At 48.1% G+C, this 26,705-nt stretch overlaps 1 protein-coding gene across 8 annotated transcripts; it reads right to left on the reverse strand.

The window, feature by feature from the left end:
• Positions 1-405: 405 nt before the first annotated feature.
• PDPR (pyruvate dehydrogenase phosphatase regulatory subunit) lies at positions 406-26,270 on the reverse strand. 8 transcript variants are annotated; one of them, XM_035119684.3, is made up of 20 exons: positions 26,145-26,270; positions 25,705-25,824; positions 25,104-25,159; positions 22,233-22,518; positions 18,944-19,077; positions 18,674-18,755; positions 18,060-18,223; positions 15,500-15,621; positions 14,447-14,564; positions 13,472-13,621; positions 12,865-13,057; positions 12,038-12,162; positions 11,745-11,900; positions 11,518-11,651; positions 10,451-10,599; positions 9,046-9,158; positions 7,810-7,904; positions 5,527-5,616; positions 4,183-4,365; positions 406-3,796 (listed from the first exon to the last, which is right to left on the reverse strand). In XM_035119684.3, the coding sequence occupies exons 4-20, from the start codon at positions 22,457-22,459 to the stop codon at positions 3,392-3,394; spliced, it is 2,640 nt and encodes an 879-aa protein (XP_034975575.1). In that variant the 5' UTR covers positions 22,460-22,518; positions 25,104-25,159; positions 25,705-25,824; positions 26,145-26,270; the 3' UTR covers positions 406-3,391. The 8 variants fall into 8 exon arrangements, with proteins under 8 accessions (XP_034975575.1, XP_034975577.1, XP_034975579.1 ...); XM_035119686.3 differs by having other exon boundaries at positions 25,632-25,824; XM_035119688.3 differs by lacking the exon at positions 25,104-25,159.
• Between the last annotated feature and the right edge of the window lie 435 nt (positions 26,271-26,705).

Genomic DNA, 26,705 nt, shown 5'->3' on the forward strand with positions numbered 1-26,705 from the left:
GTGAGGGTATAAGGATGGGCACCAATGTTACTAAAGGGATATTAAGTCCCTCTGGGCTGAGGTCAAGAGGGACTGGCTTGCTAAAGGTCTGGTGAAGTTATGGCCCAGGCAAGAGTCAAAGTGAAGGCCCCCTAAACTCCACTTCTCATTCTCCCACACACAACTAGCCAGTAATCCCCAATTAAAGCTGGGGTTGGGAGCATCATAACAGCCTTCCCATCACTGGGGTTGACGGGAGTCATAGTCCAAAAAGCCTGGAGGGTACCAGGTTGGGGTTGCTGCATTAGACCGGGCTCAGAAATCTCTCTCACACAGACAGCAAACTGAGAAAGGCTGGGGAGTTCAAGTTCAGAACTCAGCCAACCTCCTGGATGGGCCTGGGGAACAAGTCACAGACTCTGCAGCAACAGTAGCTAAAACAACTCTTTATTGATATACAAACCAGGTAGTAGCATTGAAAACCAAAGTGGGACAGGAAATATATCTGCAGAAATGCTGCATGATGAAGATGCAGGCTTCCCGGTTGGACAGGAAAGGAAGCTGCTCCCCCGCCTTTGTGCGCTTTGGACCAGGAGTTCTTGGGAACTTCCACTGGAAGAGGAGCAGGGCATCTCCCAACGTCCTGGTTTTCCAGTCCAGACAGATATACACTCTCTGCAGAGGTGCAGGCATAGCAACAGCAGTCAGTGCCAGCGACACCCAGAGAGGGTCAGAAGGCTCCAGAGCATCCCAAGAATCCTGCCAGGGTGGCCTGCTGCAGCCAAGCAGCAGAGTTTTTGATACAGGACGGAGCTGAGGCACGACTCTGCTCCCTCTGTTAGGTAACATTCATGAGGCGTAAGGCACTCCAGAGTGAAGGGGAGGGTTCGCTCAGCTTCCAGATCTCTGGTGCCTGTTCCACAGAAGAGATGCTGGCAAGTGCTCTTAATTTAATAATGATGCTTAAAAAAACACACCAAAAAACACCTCTACTAGTTTTGGAGCTGATTCCATGAAGGAATGATCGCAGAGGGCTGGCATTCAAGGTCAAAATGAACAAATGTGTTTAAAGTGCATCTGAGAATGAAAAGGGAGTGAGTATTGAAGGAGTGATTCTAGGAGCAGGGAGGGAGGAACCAGGAGTGAGTGAGCGAGAGCGAGACTGTTAGATAAGGAATCCCTCAAAACATTATTTTAGAAAAGGCAGAAGACCCAAACTCTGCAGGATTGTGGAGGCTGCTCTAGGTAGGGGCTTTTAGGGGCCTTACAGGTATGCACAGGACCAATGCTCAAGGACCTCTGCTCTGCCTTCCTGCCTTGCCTGCCTGCCATGAATTCCACCTGCAAAACTTTTGTCTTTGGTGCAAAGGATGTAAGGAGGCCCCTGCACCATTTACTTGCATCTGGCCAGAAATTTAATAACAAAACCAACCCTGCTGTTTACGGGAGTTGACAGTGATGTGGGAGGGGCTTTAAAACATGCATGTTTGGGAAACAGCGTGGGGAGGGGAGCCTTGAGAAGCTCCCAGAAGCCGAAATGGGATGGTCATACACACAGCAAGTAGCAAGTCCTTTTAAGCTCACTGTAAACACAATTAGAAGGGGGAGAGCAAAGGGACCATCTGGTCTTTGGTCCAACCGGCTTCAGTGCATCTCACACACTTCCTGGGGCAGATGCTGAGGAAGCCTTGCCATCTGTGCTGCTGTTCTGGGGGGTCCTGCCTGAGAGGCTTGGTAATGCAGTCTATCAGTCTCCCCTCCCAGCTGCTGAGGCCTGCTGTGGGAAATGTTCAGTTCTGCCTCTCCTTGTGTGAGGAGCCATTTCTGACGGGCCCAAGGTCTCAGCATCAGTGCTACAAGGAACCCTATTCAAGAGACATCTACACAGAAGACCCTATCTAGACTTTTTTTTGCTGACTGGCAACCTTGGAGTATGGGAGCGGGGACCTCAGGCACTTGCCCTCGGAAAGGGCAGCAGCACTGAGAAACATTGCATGGCTAATGGTCAGCAACATTATGATACGTCGAGCAACAGACAGGAGGAGAGAAGAGTTGCCTGGCGTGTAGAAAAAAGGGAGGAAGGGAAAGACACAAAGCAGCCTCAGGGAGCCAGTCTAAAGGATTTTTCAAAGGGAACCATGGCAGCATGAAATCCCACCGATCTGTATTGCTGGGAGAATTTGCAAGGCACAGATGCTCTGCCTCTTTCCTCAAGCTCAGTTTCCTTTTTCTTGTTTGCAGTGACAGCTAACTGGACTGCTGCAAGTGGCCAGAGGTCACACTCTTTGGCATGGCATGCCTGCCTTTCAGGGCAAATCCCCCTTGCTTCAAGAAACCCCAGCCTCAAATCATTTCCATGACAATGAGAAGGCTGAGGCTCTTCCCTCCACCCAACACAAACACTCCCTAGAGCCTGAGATGGGACAGCCCTCCTTGTGAAAGATGGCATGCAAGATTCTATTCTCAGCACCTGCAGAGGAAGCAAAGGTGACCAACCACTTACCCACAGGACTTGGATTAGGGGGGAGGGGAATGCCAACAGAAAGTCAAGACACAACCCCTGGCTCAGCCATTGTTAAGACAGCGCAGCTTACACCCACAGCCCTCAGCCCCAACCTCTAAGCAACCAGAGGCCTGTTGACTAAAGGCTGGTCAGCCCCTAAGTGGCACAAGTGAGGGTTTTGAACACCATATATTGCACAACCAACCAACCAACCCAAGACCAACACAAAGAAGAAGAAAGCAGAAGGGAAGGGGGAGGATTCTGTAACACAGCAAACCCAAAAGCAAGCACCCTCAGCTACACAATCCATAGACACTGGGAAGTCACCCAGGCAGCTCCATTCCAGGGACGCCAAATTTTCTGTAGGATGCTGACCCTGTGTGGTGCAGCTCATAGATTGTTCACACCCACTCCTATCGTGGGGAAAAACTCGCTGTTTCCTTACAATGCCTGCTGGCCTCTCCGACAGGCAGCACAAGGAAGAAAACTGGAAAGGACGATGGCTGGCCACTGGGTGTTGGTGCACAGGTGCCTGGTGGGCCCTGGGGTGATGTGGCACATTGTAGGAGAGGAGAGATCCCAAGGGCCCGAGGCTGCTTCCAAGCGCAAGAGGCCCCACCAGGCCACAGCCAATGTTCAGGGCACATGGGTCCTCGCTGATTGGACAAGCGGAGGCTGGAGCTCAGGACACAACAGAGCCCTTTTGGCCTGGAGCTCAGTGGCTTCAGCCAACGTTGGAAAACAACCAGGATGAGCAAAAAAGAAGAGATATGTATGTATGGAAGAGGAGAGGAGGAGAGAGGGAAAGAAAAAAAAAGTGTTATGATGTACAAAATGTAACAGACCAGAGGGGCTATACAAAGTCCCAACGAGCAGCAGCATAAAAAGTCTGAAAGATGCAGCACTGAGTTATTTCCCCTGGAAGCCACTGAACTCCATTTCATCCTTGCGCCGGCGGGTCGTGAAGAGGGAGGTGAAGGGATAAAGCTTGGCCTTGGCCTGGAAGCGCTGCCCTGCAATATCAATCTCATATTCGCCCTGGTTGACGAAGTCGGGCGTCACCGGCTGCTCCTCACCAGTCTCTGGGTCCACGTTCAGAACGAAGCCCAGGCAGACGTGCCGCTCCAGTGTGTAGCTATAGGCACTGCTGGTGGTCTTGCCGGCATACTGGCCGTTCCGGTAGATGGGCTCCCCCCACCAGGGCCACAGGTCCAAGTCTGTGTCGTGGTCCTCAAGGACGAACATGATGAAGCGCTTGTAGACCCCTTCCTGCTTCTGCTGCATCAGCGCCTCCCGCCCTATGAAGTCAGTGCCCTGCAGAAAGAGAGAAAAGAGCATCAGTCAGGGTTGGACAAAGGGGCAGCTCCTGCTTTATATTCTATGGGGAGCTTATTTACAAGGAACCAAGAGATTCTTGCATTGCACGGGCTTGAACTAGATGAGACTTGGGGTACCTTCCATCTCCTATGTTGCTGTTGCAGTTTAACAGAAGAGAAGCTGAAGCCCACAAACTAGTGACTTGCCCTGTGCCTCCCAGGAAACTGATGGCTATGATGGGATTTGGATCCACTTCCCCCGACCCCAAGGCAAATATGATGCCCACACTGCAGGGAGGTTGTGTTGCACTCGTTTCAAGGCAGCCTGCCTTTTCTGTGCCACACACAAACACACCCACCCCATGGCCCAGCTCTCTTTCACACCTTCTCTAGTTTAACCCGGAACTCGCGCCCACATTCCAGCGGCGTGGTGAAAGCATCCAGGTCTTGGCCCCAGAAGGCAAAGAACTTCTCAATGCGTAAGCTGCGGAGGGCGTAGTAGCCAGAATTCCGGATCCCGTACTTCTGCCCCACGCTCATCACCTCGTTGTACACGTGCAGAGCATACTGCAAGGGGAGGGTTTGGAAAAACAGTACAGTGGCATTTGAATGCAACATTTGGCATCTGCAACTGAAAAACGGCAGCAGTTGGACAGTTGCAGAAAGCTGTGGATGACAACGTCCCACCACCCAAGCCCAGCAAACAGCCTGGTTTGCACATAACGCTTGACTGTGGTTTATTGAACTATGGCTTATCAAACCATATTTTTTTTTGCTCATCCAAACTTTGCCCAACAGCTTCCTCATTTTGCTGTCACCAAACCACAATCTGAAGCTATGTTGCCTTACAAAAAGCGGCTTGTTGTAACTATGTCCTAGGAGAGAGAGATTGTTCAGCACTCTAGGTCAGGCATAGGCAAACTCTGGCCCTCCAGATGTTTTCGAACTACAATTCCCATAATTCCTAGCTAACAGGACCAGTGCTCAGGGATGATGGGAATTGTAGTCTCAAAACATCTTTAGGCAGCTTGGTTTAGATGGACCTTTTGCCCTTTCTAGGGACGCAGGTGGCGCTGAGGGTTAAACCAGAGCCTAGGGCTTGCCGATCAGAAGGTCGGCGGTTCGAATCCCTGCGACGGGGTGAGCTCCCATTGCTCGGTACTAGCTCGGTACTGCCAACCTAGCAGTTCAAAAGCACGTCAAAGTGCAAGTAGGTAAATAGGTACCGTTCGAAGCAGGAAGGTAAACGGCGTTTCCGTGCGCTGCTCTGGTTCGCCAAAAGCGGCTTTGTCATGCTGGCCACATGACCTGGAAGCTGTACGCCGGCTCCCTCGGTCAATAACGCGAGATGAGTGCTGCAACTCCAGAGTCGGTCACAACTGGACCTAATGGTAGGGGTCCCTTTACCTTTACCTTTTGCCTGTTCTAGCAAAGTGCAATTCATATGGGCATATTCTGACTGGATTCTTTCCTGCTCACAATGTGGTCTGAAAGTGAGGAATGTTAGGCTCCAACAGGTAGATCTCCTTTTTGAGACACACAGTGGGACAAATTGGTGAGCTTGAGATGACAGCGTGGATATTATTTTCAATATCTTGTACCGGTACTTCTAAGCCAAGTCTTTTACTCTAGATCTTCATATACCATCCCGTGGGAAAGGGGAGAAGAGGTTCTCCTCAGTCCTGCAAATCAGACTTTTTGGTCTTAAGACGACAAAGCACCTCTCACCTCAATGGGGATGTAGAGCATGAATCCCGGTTCTCCAGTGTGCGTCATGCTCATGACTCGGATGCCGTTGGCGTAGCCCACGCTCATCTCCTGTAGGAAATAGGAAGCAAAGGAAGAAAATGTAAGCTAGCAAAACACATGGGCAACCCAGGACAAGAAGAGATGGGGCAGTCGTTTGCTCTCTCCACTGAGATTATACACACACACACACACACACACACACACACACACACTTCTGCAATGAGCACAAGCAGCTGGGAGCTTGCAAGAAAAGACTCCTCAAGCGCCTGGCTTCTGGTTCCTGGGTGTCTTTTGTTTGTTTGTTTGTTTGTTTGTTTGTTTGTTTGCATTTATATCCCAGCTTTTTCTGCAAGGAGCTGAAGGTAGCTTACATTGTTCTCTCCCCCCCCCCTCGTTTAATCATCACCGCCCACCATCAGATTGATCATTTGATGAGCAGAAAGCTGATTAGCATGGATCAGTCCAGGAGTGGGGGCTGTATGTGTGCATGCAACCCATCAAAAGGCAAATGTGACCCTCGTGCTAAAAAAAAAAAAAAGGTTAGCCACTCCTGCATTTGGAGATTCATTTTTGAGGGTGGGGTTCAGAGGTTAGGCCATTTCCACGATAACACTCTCCATTCACAAGGATTGGACACAAGATTCTCTGTCTGGGGACAGAAGGTTCATGTATATGCTGGAGAGAGGAGAGGAACACTAAAAAAAAAGTTACACCCATAAAAAAACAACTTGAAAAAATAAATTCCCAAGTTTTACACGCTGGACAGAACGACTCGAGGCATTCCAAACCGCTCCCTGTTTCTGCAGTGTACAAAAGCGTCTCTTACAATTTGTTTGTGGGCAGACAGTTTGTGATCAGCACAACCACCGGGGTGTAATTAGGAGGATATATCCTCACTGGCTCATTGACATTGAGAGCACCAGAGGTCCCACTGTAGGTTTTCCAACCAGCCTTACAGAATGAACATTCCTTCTGGTGCTGGAAGGAGTGTCGTGTTTTGAAGCATGAAACGAGCCATTGTAGCGAGGAAGACTGTTCATGAAGCACAGTGGATAAAAGAAAAGAGAGCTACATATCAGGGAAGGCCTAGTTCAAATCTCACCTTGGCTATAAAAACTTAGTTGGCCTTAGGCCAGCTGCTCTCTCTCTGCCTCAACTGCCCTCTCCCTGCCTAATTTGAAATAATAAAGAGTTTCCTATAGGCCTGTTGTATTAACAAGAATGTAAAGAACTTTGAATGCTGTAGGACAAAGGTAGCCAGCAGGGTGCCCTCCAGATGTTATTGCACCAACACAGAGAATAATTAAGGCACCCGTCATAAATGCATCCACCCCTGTCCCCCACCCATAGGTATTCTCTGGTCTGAGAACTGCTATAGAACAGGCAAGAAACACCCTGCAATGTAATCATTGCAATATTCAGCAATATTCAGCAATGTAATCATTGCAATATTCTTCCAACTTTGAGTGAAACCCCGCCCCCATGTTTGCACCACAGATTGTATGCTGAATTCAACGACATATTCTCAGCTTGCATAAGGCACTGTCTAGAACTGGTTGGACTCACCACCACCCCACACAAACCAAGAGTGTGCCCAGCAGCAATCTTAATATTGTATTTTAATGTTGTAACCCTCCCTGGGACCTTAGGGCGAAGGACAGGCAATGAACAGCAACAACAATCTTGGCTACACATCACAAATACATAAAAAGCTGGAAGAAAGCCAGGCTTCTCCAGGACAGTTTGAAAACCAGAGCACCACATAAAGCTACTTTGAGACACAACATTAACACGACCCCAGCCATTCTGTCTTGGGTGACAAACCTGAGGGTAGAGGCAGAGAGATACACAAAACAGGACCTCTGAGTTTACAAATAATGCTACACAACTTTTTAATAAACTATGGCTTATTAAACAACAGCAATGCTGCCCAGCAGCTAGAGTCATTGTCTGTTGTTGGCTTATGAACCTTGGTTTGTTTTAACTACAGCTTGGTATTAACATGCTAATCCAGCCCCTTTCCTCTACTGTGGTTTGACTGTCCACTCTGACCCAAACTACAAGGGCACAATGCAGGAGAATTTTGAAAACAAACCAAGCTTTAACAAGCCACAGTTTGCTGGATTGTGGGACAACTGGCTAACTCGTGTTAAACAAACAACACCTTGGTACTGCGTGTGAACCAGGCCATTGTGTGAACCAGTTACCTTTGCATGAGGAGTAAGCAGATTTCTAAAACAAACTGAAAAACACGTGACATACCTTGCAAAAGAGGGAAGGAAAGTGCTCTGGGGTCATCGGAGCATAGGACAGCTCTGACAGGACGTCCACAGCGCGTGGGCCAATCAGATTCAATGCTGTGTGGAGAAAAGCACAAGGGTTTCTACCTCTGAGCAATCTGCAGAATGAAAGGGAAGGTCCCACCCAAGTCAACTCCACCCCTCAGATTTCCTTGGCACAGCTCAGGGCCATAGTTGACAGGGGAGGCAGATGGCTTGGAAAGAACAGTAGGCATGAAATCAAGTTCTGCTGTGGAAGGAGAAGCCCACCATACAGGGAGGGATGTACAGATGGACCGTGAAACCTTCAGAAACAGTGGTCCTCCAGCTCCCATCAACCCCCCACCAGCCAAGTCCAATGGTCAGGGATGATGGGAGCTGGGCTCCAACAACATCTAGAGAGGCACAAGTTTCCCATCCCGGCCCGACATTGTGTATGGAAAAAAATGCATCTGTGGATCCGAGGAACAACAAAGGATTTACGTTTGACTCATTTAAAGCAGGGAGGCTCATTAACACTAGCACTAAAGCACACTAGCACTAAAGCACACTAGCACTAAAGCACACTAGGTTTGTGGTGACCACAAACCTAGCCTTGCTACCAGAGGAATTGCATGCTGATCTTGACATGGCACTGCAACTGAAGATGGAAACCCCATACCAAGTTCAACCACAGCCACCCTCCCTTCTCTTCAGACACCCCTACCATGACACAACTGTGGTGTGCAACTCTTTGTACCCTGGCAGCCAATGATAGGGGGATGTGGGGAAACACAGGGCTGCCTTTTTTGATGGTGGCACCATGTCAGAGCATAGTTCCACCCTCAGTAGTGAAAGCAAGGAGTAAATCATCTTCTAAGAAGTAGAGGATTCTAAGAGAAGATGTGAAATGGGAGCCTATGTTTCAAAATGAACTTTGCATATGAGCCCAGGGAGCGTTTCTCACACTACCTAGCACCAAGCTTGGATCTGTGTCACTGATCAAATGCCAATAGGGAGCCACAACCAAACCTGCATCACCTGTGAAAATACCTATTTGCAAAACCCTATTTGCCACATTCATATTTTTACAGCAACTTTCCCCAACCAGCTGCCCTCCCTTTGTTTTGGACTGCAGCCAGAATGGGGCTCCAGAGCAACGGAAAACACGACTTCTTGCTGAAGGAGCATCTGCAGCCGCTCCAGCATCTGGCAGGCACAATATTCCCTCCTGCCTCACCTGTGTACTTCCAGGTTACGTCTTCCAAGAACAGGTTGCTGTCAACAGGCATGTGCTTCTTCAACCAGGACCAGCAATGGACTTGTTGGTCTGTGGGGGAAATCATGAAGAAGCTGGAATGCAAAGTACAATGGAGAAGGTTAAGCACAAGGCAGGGGCCAGGTAGTGGGGAGGTATCATGGCATGGTGGACCTGTCCACAACCACAGAGGGCTTGAAGCAAAGCCTGTTGAGATTTGCGACTCTCCTGGGGTGGATAATGACAGAGTCCAGGCTCTCAGGTTCTTGCAACTGCATTCAACCTGGGAGGCATTCTGTCCTGCAACATGGCCCTGAAAGTTGCCCCTTGAAGCATACAAAGCTGTACCTGAGCTGCAGACGCACTGGAGCACAAAGTATTCCCATAACGAATGTGAAACAACAATTCACATCCTATAATCCAAATGGTTTTCCTGCAACTTTGAGGGCCCTGTCTTGCACTCTCTTGGCTTGAAGAATGAGACCACCAGCCTCCCAGGCAGTGAAATTTGGCATCAGAAGCTTCCCTGAATGCAGGCCAAATACCTACCAAACTCAAAGGCAAGCCTGTAGCACTTTGCTCACTTCAGCCATCATTTGAGAAGCAAATTGAAGACTAGAACCAAGCACACCACCTTGAGCTTCTTGAAGGTGGGATATAAATACTTTTTTTATTAATAAAAAATCTGTGGAAGATACGACTCTAGAGTAGGGACGGGCAGCCTTTGGGCTTCCACCTGTTACTGGACTAATTATCCCTGACCAACGGCCAGGCTGGCTGGGGGCCAATGGGACCTTCACAGAAATAGATATTGCAAATAAACAAAGGATCTTGGTGGTGAATGTAACACTTCAAAAAGTGGGGGAAAGCATATAAAGTAGCAATTTCTTGTGTCTATCATGAAACTGATTAGCTGTATATTCAGGACAGAATAAAGGAAGCCCTCCTCCACGAAACATAATTTATCCCCCCTCCAAATCAAATCTGGGAAGATTTCTTCTTCTTCTTCTTCTTCTTCTTCTTCTTCTTCTTCTTCTTCTTCTTCTTCTTCTTCTTCTTCTTCTTCTTCTTCTTCTTCTTCTTCTTCTTCTTCTTCTTCTTCTTCTTCTTCTTCTTCTTCTTCTTCTTCTTCTTCTTCTTCTTCTTCTTCTTCTTCTTCTTCTTCTTCTTCTTCTTCCTTCTTCTTCTTCTTCTTCTTCTTCTTCTTCTTCCTTCTTCTTCTTCTTCTTCTTCTTCTTCTTCTTCTTCTTCTTCTTCTTCTTCTTCTTCTTCTTCTTCTTCTTCTTCTTCTTGGCACAGCACTGACAGAAGCATTGCGTAATATGGAAGGTGAGTCTTCAAAGGCAGAAGCAAGAGCAGGCAAAAGGATGAGTCCAAATAAGCTTACCTGCGCTTGTTTAGGCGGACGATGCTGCAGTCGTTCTCGTATCCTCCATTGTGATTGAGCATCCCTGTGTGCACTATGTGCCCCACTGGCACATCCAGGTCATTGGAGAAGAGATACTGCAAGATGTCCAGGGCCTGGTCCCCTGTGGACTGCAGCATGGGGAGGTGGCAGAGAAGAGAGAAATCAGAGACAGCAGCAGAAGCAGGATTCGTCCATCCCTTCTTGAAATGGCTTTCAGCTCCTGACACAAGTTAAGTGCCTTGAGATGCCCACATTCCTCAGTGTATGCATTTCTACCTGTATTTACCCTAAATTACACATTTTCTTAGCCACTTTGCTACTTTAGTTAATTCCTTGCCACAAAACCTACCTTCCTAAAAACACACAAAAAGGCAAGTTTTCAGGCCTTAATAACTATGAACATTACATGGGCAACCCTTTGCTTGCCTACAGCCTGAGCCCTCTCCAAACCAAGGTGCATTTCTCTCCATAAGATTCATTCAATCTGCCTGGAGAGATACAGCTTGGATCATAAAGACTTAGAAGCTCAGAAGCATTGAGGAAAAGCTCAGTGTCCAAGTTCACAATATGTCCATCTTGCAGGTTATAGCTGCTATATGGAGAAAGACCTTTCTCCATAGCAGCACCCACCCTTTGGAATGGTCCTATCAGGGGTCTCTCTTAGTGCCTCTCCACAATACTTTTATTTATTCCCGTAAGCCTTTTAAGGCAGGGCTGGGGCAACTGTGGTCCTTCAGATGTGACTGGACTCCAGCTCCCATCTGCATGGCCAATGGTCAGAAAGATGAGGAGAGTTGTAGCCAGAAAAACACCTGGAGGTCCACAGGTGTCCCATTCTTGCCTTAAAGGTTTTGGTCTGCCCAGGACGTTTAATTGCTAATGCCGTTTTCATCTGTATGGTTCAGCCAACATTCGCTTTTTATAAAATAACAACAGCTCTGTATCAACTGAACAAACTCTGGGGGTTTCCAGACACCCAAGCAAGCTACAGAAGCAGACCCCAGGCCCACAGTGCTGGTCCACGTCCCTCTCATAACCAGACTTACACTTATTTCAAACTTGGTGAACGAGGACATGTCAATGACGCAGACGGCCTCCTTGCAGCACTTGACCTCTGCCCCCACAATGTCAAACCAGTCTGGCTTGTAGAAGGTCTTGCTCTGATCCAGGGCCAGCAAGTCTGAAGATGAGGAAGCACAAGACTTGGGTCAAAACAACTAGATACTGGCACCCCGCGCTCAAAGAGCTGCATACAGAAGGACAGCGCTCTCACCTTTCCCAGGCGGCACAAAGTACTTGGCCCTCTCAAAGCCATGTTTCTCCATCCACCTGGCTCCTTGTGCGTCCAGCCGGTCATAGAGGGGTGATGTGCGTAGCTGCCTGCCAGTCTGGAAATCCCACCGGGGAACTTTCAGGTCATAAATCAGGGCTGGAGGGGCCACAGAATCACAGAATCAAAGCGCTGGAAGGGACACAAATCCATCACCCTTCCTAGTCCAGACAGGACACCCTACACAGCCCTGATTTGACGTGGGGCGCGAGCGAGTCCAGCCGCAGGCTACTTACGCATCACTTCCATGACACGGTGGCGGAGGAAGGTGCGGCTGCTCTGCAGAGCCCCAAAGCGCTTCAGGTCCAGGGGCCACACGTTGTCCGAGGGGTAGCCGTTCACCATCCATTCAGCCATGTACCTGGCCAAGGAGGGAGACAAGCAGGCCCAGAAGGTTAAATAGTGCAGGAGAACCCCATTCAGGAGGAGAACTGTGGCAGGACCCAGACAGTTAGCAGACTGTGCTTGTGGCAGGATGTTGGGGGGCAGTAATTACACCCAGAGATAAAACAGTAGGAAATAGAGCTACAGTGGGGACCCATTATTGTCTGCAATCCCTCCTTGCTCAAGCGAGAGCAAAAGACAAAATCCCTTTGCCCAAACCAGAAAGGTCACAGCAACTCTGGATGTCGCAGGGAACATCTATTAGCCCAAGGATTGGGAACCTCAAGCCTGGGGGTGAAATACAGCCCTCAAAATCTCTCTATCTGGCCCCCAAGTCTCTTCCCCGACCATATCCCATTACCAGCCACAGCACTTACTGCACCTGCTTTGCACCTCCTTGAATCGTTTTGCCTGGTTTGAGATGTGCCCTTGAACTCTGATAATGCTTTGTGGTTGCCCAGATAGAGGACAGAGAGAGATGTGCCAGCATGCGCAGAAACTAGCAGCAGACAAGGAGCAGCTGAGCAGCCCCCTTTGCTGGAAACTGCAGGGCCCTGGCATAGTTTTGCCATAGAGACTTTAAATGCACCTACAGGAAGCTGGTGCATATAGAGTTCTACAAGCGGTACCCTCATCCCTGGCCCTCTGCCTCTCCCGTGCAGAGGGGTGAGCCACTTACTTGCCTGCTCCTCCACCAAAAGACGTGCCAGCTGAGTTCATCCCTGCCAGGACAAAGTAGCCCTGCACATTGGGCGACTCTCCCATGATGCACCGCATGTCTGGAGTGAAGGATTCTGGGCAATTCACCAGCTGCACGATCTCCAGCGCCTCCAGATCTGGCATCCTCCGCAGAAGGGCACTCAGAAGTGGCTCTACTCCCCAAGATGAGACAGAACAAACAATCACTATTTGGAGGGATGGGCAGCATACCCAAACCCTCATTGCCCCACCCCATCACCATCAAGAAAGTTCCAAGTTTACAAACACAGCAGCCCACAGATGTCGACTCTGTTGCTTGTAGGACTTGTTGAGAGCCCAGAATAAAGCTTTTTGCTCACAGCACCAATTAACAATGTGCCCAGAGTGGGCCAGCCAAGGCAGGGAAAGGGAGGAGAATTTTATAAACTAACTGTAAAAGCAAAGAAGAAGTGCAGGTGTCACCCACCAAGCCAGGCACTCACTCACTTGCACAATGCTTTGCTCAAGCCAACATGTCTCATATTAGGAAAGGTGCACTTGGAGGACTTGGGAACACCACCACCCCTTTCCTGGTCCACCCAACGTACCAAAGTGATCCCAGTCCTCTTGCAGGTTGTGTATCTCCAGCTGATTCCGGCCCTCCGTGAAGATCGGCTTGGGGTTCTTCTCAAAGCCACCTGAAAGGATGCCCCCCTGCCAGCTGCGGATGTAGATTCTCCCATCAGGGTCCACAATAGCTATGGGGAGGGGGGGATGGCAGGAAGGGAAAGAAGTGATTGTTTGGATGTGAGCTGAAGACTCCCTGCAAGCTCAATCAGGGAAGAAGGCTAGAGCCTGCTTTGGGGAGACACAGTCAGCCTTACACTGATTCTTGGGCTTTTACACATTTGACCAAAAGTCTTTCCCCTGGGGCAGCAGCTAGAGCAGGGCGCAGTCAAAACCAATGTTTTAACTGATTGTGGCATCCCAGCCAGCCCTGAAAATTTCTTCCCCTTTCTTCTGCAGCTGCTGAGCTGTTTGCTATCCTCAGCTTACAGTAGGGGTGGGGAACCTCAGGCTAAGGGCCCAAATACAGCCTTCTAGCCTCCTGTACTTGGCCCTGGTGTGTCCTCCTCTCATGATGTTGCCTGGCTAGAATGCGCCCTTTAACTGTCACAGCACTTCTGACTTGGCTGGATGGTGTGTGTCTGGCCACACCCACTCTTGCCACACCCACCACTCTGTATGCAGCTCCCGGAAGGTTGCCCAGAAGGAAAGTGGCTCTCAGGCCAAAAACGTTCCCCACCCCTGATTTACAGAAACTGCTTAAGACTTATTGGGCAAGCAAAGGCAGCCCCGCATGCCTCAGCTGCCCAGAGAGAACGACAAAGCACAACTTTTGCACCCAATGCCTCCTGGTTCATTTCCTCCCCAAATCCTTAAAAGCATGGGTCTTCCTGACCTTCCCAGACCCCCTCCCTGTCCTGCGTCCAGAATTTGTGCACTGCAGCTGAGCAATTACACTGAGTGCCTGCGTGGAAGGCAAAGGGGTCCATGAGAGGGTGCAGAGGGAGGGTCCTTACTTGGTGTGCTGCTCTCCAGCGGCGTCTTCAAGGGCCGGGTCAGGAGGTAGAAGTGCTCGCAGGCGTGCAGAGGGATGCTGACCGGTTCCTCGTTGGAAAGGCCCAGCTCGTAAGCCCACTGAAACCAAGGCAGGGAAGTTAGCGCACAAGCGGAAGGCAGGTTGCACCACCATGTAGCTTAATGGGATCACATGCCAGGTAATGCTGCAGGGAAGGGGGTAGGGAAGCGAGACAGAAAAGGTGCTGGATGAGATGGGGCAAGGAGATCCTGCGCAAACATCTGGAGAGCACCCACTTGGCAAAGGCTGGCACTAGTGCCTTATACAGTGGTACTTCGACTTCCGAATGCCTCGACTTCCAAAGGTTTCAACTTACGAAGTCGGCAAACCCAGAAGTATTTTCGCTGCATGCGCAGTTGGCGCATGCACAGAAGTCCAAAATCGCGCTTCGCGCATGCACAAAATAGACACTTCGACATCCGAAGGTTTCGACTTACGAAGAGCGCCACAGAACGGATCGCCTTCGTAAGTCAAGGTACCACTGTAGCTTCTTGCCCTTCTCTACAACTAGAGGCAAAATAAATGATTCACCATTAACTAAACTACCTGATTCTGCAGCTCACAATTCCAATGGTAAGCACTGACTACATATAGCCCAGGCTAAAATACCCAGCTTGGGAGTGCAAGATCCATTCCTCCCCCCAATCCCAGTCATGCAGTCAGCATTGGAAGCCAGGTTTGCCTTGACTCAGTTCACACCAGACATGTGGTGCAGCATGGAAGGAAACACCAGACAATAACCATTTTCTAGGTTGAACACAAAGCCTTATAAGCCCTGAGTGGGTGGGTGGGTGCACGCACACACACACACATGCGACCCAGCACAAAAAGCTTGCCTTTTTGAGAGAACAACTTTTTGCTAATTTGGAAAGTATTCCCCAGAACCTCTTGAAAAAGAAGCATCAGGAGAAATCTGAGTTCATTCACAGCAGTTGCTGAGTCAATGCACACACACGCCGGCAACAGCAGCCACACAAAACAATTGGCACCTGACCTGCCCAGCACAGTTAACAAAATACTGGCACTCGATCATCCCTCTGTCAGTCTCCACTCCAGCCACACAACCCTTTTGGCACAAGACGTGGATAACACTTGTCCGCTCATGGATCTGGGCACCTGGGCGGAGAAAGCGGAAAAGGGAGCCAGAAATTAGAATCGTAGAACTGTATTGAGTTGGAAGAAACTTAAAGGATCATCCAGTCCAACCCCCTCCAAGTGCTCCCCCCTCCAAAGAAAAGCTGCTTGCAGAGTAGGTCCACTGGACCTGTCATTTCTCTTGCCCCCTGCCTGGCACTGGCCAAAGTGGAATCGCTATAGGAAGCACAAATGAAGAGTCTCAATTAGGCCAGCATGCTCACGGACGAGCTGAGAGATTAAGCAGCAGACTGCTGCACCCCAGAAGCAATCAGCATAACACAGATGGCACTAAAGCAGGGGGTGGGCAGAAGGCAGAGCAGGGTGCCGACATTGGATCACTGGTCAATTTCTGGGAGGATTTTTGTAAAGAACACTGGATTTGGTTGACGTTGCTCTGACTCAAAAAAAGCCAACTTCATATGCCCTTAGAGGAGGTTTTTTTTAATTTGACCATAGCTCAAGCACTTGCTTTGTTTGCACATTCAATCTCTGGCATGTTCAAAGGGATCCCAGTTGGCTGGGGAGCTGCCATAGGTCAGAGCAGACATGGGATAGGCAACCTGGTGCAATGCAGAGGTGCTGGGAGTACAGCTCCCACCAGTCCCAGACAGCAGGGCCAACTACTTCAAGGGGAAGGCCAAGGTAAGTTTCTGGCCTTTTGGACTTGTGGTATAAAGGACTGGGAGATGGGGGTTGCTGGGTACTAACCAGCAACTTTGAAGCAACTTTTGGATGTGAAATTATTGGTTATTTTTACTTGACCTACTGGTGAGATTTATGTTCACTTAAATGTTGAAATATGTTAAATGAACTGGTAATTGATGGGAGGATTGTGCTACATTTGTAGTGGTAATATACTTTTTATAAGGTATCATTATTGTACTACTGTACTTAGATCTCTTTTTTTAATGTGAACCACAAGCATTTGTGGAAAACGCACTGTATAAATTGTAGTTCAACACTTTAAGAGGGCACAAGGTTGGCTTCCTGTTTCCAGCAGTGAGAAATGGCTGACTGGGTACGATAGGACCTCAGCCGTGCCGGTAATTCAGGGTTGATATGGGGGTAATCAGCCCTGGCAGACTTCCCAGGGTGGGGGAGGACTGTCTCGTAGACCCACAGATTGTCCGAGATTGTCAGCTTGCATCAAGGTGCAAGTGGCAGGACACTGGGTCCCAGAGCATGACACGCCTGGCACTCTCCGAAGCCACTCTCATAGCCGGAAATATCTGTTTGATAAAATAATTAGATTGGGACAATAAACAGACATAGTCTGGACCGAAAAAGACTGAGGAAAAACCTGCAGAACTGCACAGTCCCTGGTGTTTAAGCTTGGACTTCAAAGAGATTCTCATCATGGTGTTTGGATTACGGAGGTGATTGGCACATTCTTTTTTCTTCTCAATACCTACAATTGTTTTTCTACGCCAAGCCTCACTAAGAAACCTTTTTTTTAAAAAAAAAGTACAGATGGACTTCTATTCATAATTAAGTACTCACTTGTGCAGCTTTACTTAAGACTTGAAAGACTTGATAAAGATAAAGAAAAAAACAAGATGGCGCTTCTTAATATGACGCAGCACAGAAAAATGAGAGTTCCTCCCTTTTTCGAAGGAAGTGGGAGATGCTTGCTGACTGACTTTGTAGTGACTTGAAACAATAATTTGGGATAACATACAGTGCATCTGTTTGCACAATGTATTCATTATGAGCAAGAGAGAAGGCTAAATGGATGTCCAGCAGCCCCCCTTCTAGGGCCAGAAGAGGGGATTGTGTGGTCTCCGAAAGCCAATTGATCGCCAAATGACTTATATCTGTGGAATTTCCTAGTCCTCCTGAAGATGTCAGGGATTGAACCTGGGACCTTCTGCATACAAAACATGGGCTCTGCTTCTGAACTGCAGCCCCTCCTCTTGAGATGTGAGAGGGAGGACCTTGATGTGAAGCTGTCTGTTTCTGCAGCAGCCCGAGTTCCTAGTTACATGTAGTTCGGCCCTCAGTCTCAGTTCTCCCTTCAGAAAAATGGGAGCAGAGACCTACTTCACACAGCACTTTCCCCCAAACCGCTCTCCAGTGGTTTTGGACTACAACTCATATCCGCTATAGCCAACATGCCTGTGGTCCAAAACATGTGAGGAGCACCAGGTCGGGGAAGGCTTCCATACAGGGTGCCTGCGAGGGAATACACACTAAAGCACCCGACACCAAACAATTGCCCTCCAGATATTTTGGACTACAACTCCCATCAGCTGTAGTCCAAAATATCTGGAGGACACCAGGTTAGGGAAGGCTGCACTAAAAGCTGTAATCTACTTTCCCAATTAGAAATGTAAGCAGCAGACAAATCAGCAATGTCTCTCCCAATGAGGTTTGTACTCAAGTGGTATTGCCGACAAAAAGACATGGCCGGGCCGTACCATGCAAAGAGGCAGCACTGGCCAAGGCGAGGCTCACATCGGCCGATGAAACGACAGCATCCTCTGGGAGGTACATGGCCCCCACCAAGTCGTGGATGTTGAGAAGTGGGTGGAGCTGTGTCACTCTCTTGGGCGGGATGAGCTCACATGGGATCCCCATGACCCTGTTGGAGAAAACACACAGCAAAGGCCAGTCGCTATTATTTATATTTATTGAATTTACATCCCACTCTTCCTCCCCCAAGGAGCCCAAGGTGGCAAAGAAAGCAAAAAATTTAAAGACAATTACCATTAAAAACACTGAAAATCGGTTAAAAAAACATTCTAAAAGCAGTTAAAAAACATTCTTCCATCCAATGATCTGAGGTGCCTGAACAGCGTTCTTCAGGCACCAGAGGCCTGGGGAAACAGGAATATTTTCAATTCCTCCTTAAAGTTAATAATGATAGAGGAGGAGCACCTTTGCTAGGGAAGGCATTCCACAACCGGGGAACCACCACTGAAAAGGCCCTGTCACACAGACCAGCACCAACTGGCCAGGCCCTGATTACAAGTTACTCCAGAAAGGCTGGCACATGCCTGGTGCTCCTCCTCATCGTTCCTCTTACACTTACTTGAGCCGTGAGGCTATGCGCTTCAGGGAGATCAGCCGGTCTTGCGTCTGAGCTAGAGAGATAGAGCCAGTCCTCACGTAACCTGGAACAAGTACAGGCACCCTTTGTCAGGGTACAGGAAAGCCCCAGAAAGCGTTCATTTCAGATGGGTGCAAATGGTGGCTAATATCTGCAACCCTTCTGGGGAATGCCAGGATGGCGAATTGCTTAGTGTTTGACTCCCCCACCCCCTGCTGAGCCACAAAGCTCAATGAGGTAACCCCTCCTTACCTGTTTTTACCCCAGTCTCTTGCTCGAGTTGCTGATACAGTTTGTTGGAGTAGTCGGCCATCTTCAGCTCGATGGACAAGTGCCGCGCTGTGCTTACGATGCCCGCGCAAAATCTTGTGGAACCAGCAGCTAGTCTGAAAGAGGGAAACCCAGGAGTGTCTGTGGGGACTCTGGAAGCTTGTTTGGCCCAAGAGGAGGGGTCATGAGTCAGTGGCAGAGGGCTCCCTAAGAGAGTATGCAGCTGCCACACCCAGAGTCAGGCCAATTGGCTCACCAGTTAAGTGTGGTTGGCACTCCAGGTTTCCAGATGGAGCTTTCCCCAACTCTACCTGGAGACTGAACCTGGGACATTTAAATGCAAACGGCCCAGGGAGTCTTTTCCTATGGAAACAGGCAGGGAAGAGAAGGAGCAGGCAAGGCTTTCCACCAATTAAAGAATGGGGCCTTTTGCACCTTATACAATTTCCTGTACTTCCTTAGACTCTGTGGGTACACCCAGAAGGCAGTTTCTTGAGCCCACAGTCAGGAAACCTGTAGCACTTAGTGGGGATTATGGGCAGCATCCTGGAGAAAGGAAAAATATTCTCGCCCAGGAGACCTCCCCACATTGCCACCAGCAAGTGTTACAAAGGTGGCATGGCCTGTACACTGGGATCACAGACCACCGAGGCCAGTAGACGCTATTTCCTGTCTGGAACCGGATAGATTACATGACCATACCAGTGACTGTGAGCCTGATATTTCTACTCCTCTTGTTTTGGAGACCTGGACTGGATGAAACCACTTCCAGGGGCTAAGAAGAAAGGCAACTGAAAGGCTCTGCTTCTTTGGGCTGGTTTTTATTGGAAATACTTCACAATTATTCACTTTCAGGAAAGGCACTAAGCTTTACAAGCTCTGCATTTGGATGGATCCTCAAGCCCCATCCTCTTTATTTAGGTTTTATTTTTACATCCCATCCTTCCTCCCAAAGGAGCCCAGCGTAGCAAATAAATCAGTGATAAAATAATACAATACAATAAAAAAATAAAAATAATGTATTTAAGACATTTAAAAACAATTAGAAGCATCGGGAAGCAACCACATACTCTCATAGCACACAGTTTCAAGACTGCCAGGAACACCTCATTTTTACTAGATGGTCAGTCATAAAGCAGGAGCTTCTTTTTAAATTCCATACGAAGTGCTAAGTTTGTATGATGTGAAATAAAGTGTCATTAAGTAATCCCAATCTCCTTTTCCTTGCTTTCCTCCATGCTCTTCCCAGCACACAACAAAATCAAAATCCACACCTCTGAAGAAGTGAGGCACAGTCAGCAAATGTGTGTTGGTTTTACAAAGGATGGAGTTTGTGAAACCCAATTTGGGTGCTGAGCACGCAGAGCCCAAGTGTGCCACTAAGCTACGGCAGGGGATATTTTTAGCTGTGTGTTGACAAGAGGCACGCTTTGCCTTCCATTCCAGATTTCACAAGGAGAGCTCAAGTGCAAGGAGGCAATTTCTGCCACCAGAGCCAAAGGAAGGGCAAACATTTGCCCTTGCATGCCGCTGATAGGGCAATGCCAACACACAGGGTCAGGACAGCATTCCTTGGCAAAGGAAACGTAAAGGAACCGGCTGGTTTCTGGCAGGGCTTCTTTCAGTCTTAAAGACTAACTCAGACAACATACACAATGCTGTCCTCTAAAGCCAAACCAGCATCTAACGCAACTGAGGATACTTTAAAGACATGGGACAGTCATAGAAGAAAGAGGTATTGATCTATGGTCGGGAACAGTAATGCTCCTGAATACTAATTGCTGGAAACCACCGGAGAAGAGAGTACTGTTATGGTCCAGCCCTGCTTGCATCTGGGTCGCCAATGTGAAAACAGGATGCTGAACTAGATGGGCCATTGGCCTGGTCCAGTAGGCTCTTTTTATGTTCTCATGACAAGCATTTCATTCCGATCACCCTTGCGTACCCTGCTGTCACACAAGTGAGATCACACCAATGTACTACAAGTTAATTAATCTGGAATAACAACCATGCCAGGAATCCATACACCAAATCAGCAGAGATCAGAGCTTCAAAGGCAATCTTAAGTATGCACTGAAATAATGGGGGGAATTCACTCCTTTGGAACATTTTTACTACCCTGATTACAAGTGTAAGAAGACAGAGCTTAAGAATCATGAGTCCACACTCTGTGATTTTAATAAGCATGCGGAAATTCTACAGAAACCTTGACTCTGTGCTGGTAGCAATGAAGCCTGTTATACCAGTATTAGCAGCTGCAATTGTATTTAATTTTATAAGCATTCCAACTGCTCAAGAACAAAAAAATCCAGACTGTCAGCATTCCTGTAGCCTTCCCCCCATGATCCCAACACATGGGCAGGTTTTTATGTGAGAACTGGTGCTGTCTCAACTTCCGGTGGGTCATTACTCACGAACGGATACGTTTTCTCCGTGCTGTTGCGGTCTGGGTGTGCGCGTTTGGCAGCGGGGGGACGGGGGGGGACAGGGCTACGTGAACCACAAAGTCTCAGGAGGCTTTTAAAGAAAGCACCAAGCCACCAGCTGAAAACATTCCCAACTTTTGGTCCTAATTAGCTGCATTTTCAATCAGCCAGGCAGTCTTTAAAGATAGCCCCATTGCAGGGAGAAGCACAAGTAAAGGAAACAAAACAAGATATGAGATGTTGAGTCAAACAGAAGAAAGGAAAACAGAAAAGGTAGGTTTTAACCCTCCAGGTGTTGCTGGAACTGCAGCTCCCATCACCCTAACTATTGGCCATGCTTCCTAGGACTGATGCAAGTTGGAGTCCAACAACAGCTGGAGGAACACAAATTCCTCATCCCCATGAAAGACAGAGACAAAGCAACTTGAAATGAATTCCAAAGATAAGGTGATGCATCAGAAAACTATCAGATGTAGGAAAGATATTACTGAACAAGGACCGCTGCCTGTGGAAAACAAGCATGTCAGAGAAGGGTTCTAGCTGAGTCATGTCATCTCCCCACCATGCTGGATTTCTACCTGCAAGGGGAGGTTCTGTTCCTTTTCCTGTTTTTTAAGAGAGGAGAACATCTGAATATTGGTCCTAACCTGAAGCGGTACAGTTCCAGAAAATACAAATGCCATTTCTGAAGATGTAGATAAATTCTCACCTTGAAACTTATAGTTAGCTAACAGGTGTGTGGACACTTTAGCTTTGCTACAGGACCTTCTCAGTTCCACCACACAGCATTACTTGCTGCATCAAACACCTATTTTCTTTTGCAAAAGGGAAAAAAAACTATTTACCTGCCCTGCTCCAGTAAGACGATGTCCTTCCACCCAAGTTTGGAGAGGTGATATGCCACTGATGTACCCATGATTCCACCCCCACAGATAACCACCTGTGCATGTGATGGCAGAGGGGTTAGGTGAGGTTCTGCTCCAGTTGTGCTACTGTGCCGGGAGCTGGTCATGCTTCTCCATCCTGGGCTAGCTCTTTGCCACCGGACATCAGACAAGAGTCGGAGGAACATCTTGATGAGGGTCCTTTAGCCCTTTCCGAGCCCCACAGATAAATCCCGAGTTGCTATTTCTGGAAAACATAACATTATTATGCAAAATCAATCTGCAAAACTGTATCATGGCTTAAAATGACATCAGCCAGCATTACAATCTCCTTGACTTATACAAAGGTGACTGACATGGAGCAAAAGTTCCCCCAGCCAGGTTCTGTAAAACCAGACAGACAATAGCCACCCATAGCCTTAGGCAGAGGTGATTTCAGGTCCTGCTGCAAAAGATGTTCATTGCAAAGGACACACTGTCACAAATTGAACATCACTGAAAAATATGTGAGAGAAAGCCAACAATGCATGAATTTTTTATTTTATTTTGCGTAACAACACTTGCAGAATTATAGCAATTCCCTAATTAATTAATTAATTAAAGACCAGGCAGGATGTCCAACTCTGTTCAAATGCTGAATTGCTTGACATAAAATACTGAATTTGCATTTAACATCAACAGTGTGCAAACAAAAGGTCTTTTTTTGGCTGGGTGGGGAACTGTGTTGCCATGGTCCATTAATTAAATTGGTTACAGCACATACAGAACAAATGCTTTTTTAATACTGAACATACTGAACCACTGTTACCTAGTACTTGAACAGTAGAGCATCACAAGGAAATGATCAGAAATAAAATTATGTTTTTATTTTTTTACATTATTGCTTTTGCTCAATTAAAATTTAACCAGGCTATCAGGAAGTCCAGATATGGAGGTCTTGTATACCCCAGGCAGTGTGGTTGCTGACCTTGAGCCAAACAGCTTGGAGAGTGAAGTCAAATGGGCCTTAGAAAGCACTGCTAATAACAAGGCCAGTGGAAGTGATGATATTCCAGCTGAACTATTTACAATTTTAAAAGATGATGCTGTTAAGGTGCTACACCCAATATGCCAGCAAGTGTGGAAAACTCAGCAATGGCCAGAGGATTGGAGAATATCAGTCTACATCCCAATCCCAAAGAAGGGCAGTGCCAAAGAATGCTCCAACTACCGCACAATTGCGCTCATTTCACACGCTATCAAGGTTATGCTTAAAATTCTACAAGGCAGGCTTAGGCAGTATGTGGACCGAGAACTCCCAGAAGTGCAAGCTGGATTTTGAAGGGGCAGAGGAACCAGAGACCAAATAGCAAACATGCGCTGGATTATGGAGAAAGCTAGAGAGTTCCAGAAAAACGTCTACTTCTGCTTCATTGACTATGCAAAAGCCTTTGACTGTGTCGACCACAACAAACTATGGAAAGTTCTTAAAGAAATGGGAGTGCCTGATCACCTCTTCTGTCTCCTGAGAAATCTCTATGTGGGACAAGAAGCTACAGTTAGAACTGGATATGGAACAACTGATTGGTTCAAAATTGGGAAAGGAGTACGACAAGGTTGTATATTGTCTCCCTGCTTATTTAACTTATATGCAGAATTCATCATGCGAAAGGCTGGACTAGATGAATCCCAAACTGGAATTAAGATTGCCGGAAGAAATATCAACAACCTCAGGTATGCAGATGACACAACCTTGATGGCAGAAAGTGAGGAGGAATTAAAGAACCTTTTAATGAGGGTGAAAGAGGAGAGCGCAAAATATGGTCTGAAGCTCAACATCAAAAAAACCCAAGATCATGGCCACTGGTCCCATCACCTCCTGGAAAATAGAAGGGGAAGAAATGGAGGCAGTGAGAGATTTTACTTTCTTGGGCTCCTTGATCACTGCAGATGGTGACAGCAGTCATGAAATTAAAAGACGCCTGCTTCTTAGGAGAAAAGCAATGACAAACCTAGACAGCATCTTAAAAAGCAGAGACATCACCTTGCCGACAAAGGTCCGTATAGTTAAAGCTATGGTTTTCCCAGTAGTGATGTATGGAAGTGAGAGCTGGACCATAAAGAAGGCTGATCGCCAAAGAATTGATGCTTTTGAATTATGGTGCTGGAGGAGACTCTTGAGAGTCCCATGGACTGCAAGAAGATCAAATCTATTCATTCTTAAGGAAATCAGCCCTGAGTGCTCACTGGAAGGACAGATCCTGAAGCTGAGGCTCCAATACTTTGGCCACCTCATGAGAAGAGAAGACTCCCTGGAAAAGACCCTGATGCTGGGAAAGATGGAGGGCACAAGGAGAAGGGGACGACAGAGGATGAGATGGTTGGACAGTGTTCTCGAAGCTACCAACATGAGTCTGACCAAGCTGTGGGAGGCAGTGGAAGACAGGAGTGCCTGGCGTGCTATGGTCCATGGGGTCACGAAGAGTCGGACACGACTAAACGACTAAACAACAACAACAAATCAGGAAATCACACACTGAGATTTGAAAGGCAAAAATGCTGTTTTAAAAAAGGCAATGGGGAAGAACTAATTACAGCAAAGCTGTATCTGCCAAAGTCAAGAACACAAAGACAGGAGACTGCAGCTTGTTAAATGCAGCCCCACAAGCAACATCTAGAAAACCCAGTACTATCCCAATACTAACCCTTTCTGCCCCACGTGAGATATTATACACTTCACATGCCACACCAATGGCACAGGCAAAGGAAAACCATTGTGCTCCGACACAATTTCATGTCAGGTTATGCCAATGAGAAAAGAATATTCCACTTGGGTGAAATAAATATACATACCCCACTTTCAGCACTAATATGACTACATCTGGAGCACGAAGTAGACTGCTGACCGCCTGGAAAAGATACAGAGCAACCAGAAATAATAAAAGACTATCAACAAGCTGGAACATTGGGCAGGGGCATGGAACAAAAACGTTCAGAGCCCTATGGAGAAGAGTTGTGTATTTTTTTTAGCACTGAGACTACTAAGGGGCAATATGATAGCAATCTTCAAATGTTTGAACAGCTGCTACAGAGGTGAAGGAACAAATTTATTCTAGAGGGAAAGCTCTGACTCACAAGTTCAAATTGCAGGAATGGTGATTTCACGTAAACATGAGGAAGAATTTCCTGGCCATACAAGCTGTCCAACAATGGAACAGATTGTCTTGGAAAGTGGTGGCCTTTTTCACGAGAAATTTTTTTTAATGGAGGATGCTGAAATAACGGGGTCCCTGCAACAGCAGGAGTTTGGATCCTTCCATCTCCAGGATTCTTTAACTGGAGGACAAACGCTCCAAGCCAGCTATTGATTATTACACTCACGTTCCACCTTTCCTCAAAAGAGCTCAAGGTGGCAATGTGTTGCTTTTCCTCCTCTTTCGTCCTCACAACAAACCTTGCGAGGTAGGTGAGGCTGGGAGTTTGTAAGTGCTCCAAGGTCACCCAGGGAGCTTCGTGGCAGGAGGGATTCGAACCAGGGTCTTCTCAGTCCAACACTCGCCTTACCCTGAAGTATCTAACAATCAAAACAACAACAACTCAGTCCTTCAAGAACTCCAGAGTTATGCCCAGCAACAACCACCTTGCAAAGTAGGCCTAGATTTCTGTAGGTGGGCAGAGAGCAAGACTGCTCTGCTCCAGCAGCAAAGGGCACACCTGGCTCAACCCACCAGCCCACCCTGGGGGGCCATATTTGCATGCAACGGCCCCGCCTCCACAGCCTTCGTTTGCATGCACCGGTCTCGTCCACGCAGGGCTTATTTGCATGCCCCGCCCAAAATGGCTCAGGGGAAAGGGAGGCAGGCGAGGCCTGGGCCGCCTCAAGGGCCGCCTCACCTGTGCCGGCTTCCCCTCCGGAGCGCGACCTTCTCCCTTCCCTTCCTTGATTTCCCGCCTGCGCTTTACGGCCGGACCGCGCGACAGCAGCGCACCCGGTGCCGTACATCAGCCGCACGACAGCCAATCAGAATTGAGGGTGGGGTTACGGACTCCGCGCAAGCGCACTCCGCTATCTTTGAGTGATAGTCTGAGACAGAGAGGCGGGGATGGGAAAGAAAGACAGGCTTCTGCGACGCGCAGGCGCAGTGTTCCGTTCCTCGGCTGTGGCGGGGTTAATGCTGCTCCGCTTATCCTAGACGCAGTTTTTTGGATAGTGGGGGTTTTGTGCGTCCTCCTCGCCAAGGAACTGCCGGTGCTAGAGGTGGGACGCATATTCTCGAGGCAGCTTCCCGCTACTTTATTAAAAATGCTTTGCTTTAAGCTTGCAATTATTTTTTGCATACCTGCAAGTGCAGGGGGGGAAATGTTAAAAACGCTTTGGGAAGCAACGAGGGGGGGTCGATCGAGTGGCGGGATCGTTCGTAAGGCTTCTGCCGGAGTGGTGGAACCGTTGCACAT

The sequence above is a fragment of the Zootoca vivipara genome, chromosome 6, assembly GCF_965207765.1.
Source record: "Zootoca vivipara chromosome 6, rZooViv2.hap1.1, whole genome shotgun sequence".
Lineage (NCBI taxonomy): Eukaryota > Metazoa > Chordata > Lepidosauria > Squamata > Lacertidae > Zootoca > Zootoca vivipara.

Excerpts from the sequence above, each read along its gene's own strand:
- PDPR (XM_035119688.3), bottom strand. The coding sequence starts at position 22,459 with ATGTTCCTCCGACTCTTGTCTGATGTCCGGTGGCAAAGAGCTAGCCCA. Across the intron at positions 14,565-15,499 it reads TTGTTAACTGTGCTGGGCAG|TGGGCTTACGAGCTGGGCCT; the intron begins GTCAGGTGCCAA and ends CCTTGGTTTCAG. Across the intron at positions 7,905-9,045 it reads CGTAACCTGGAAGTACACAG|CATTGAATCTGATTGGCCCA; the intron begins GTGAGGCAGGAG and ends TTCTCCACACAG.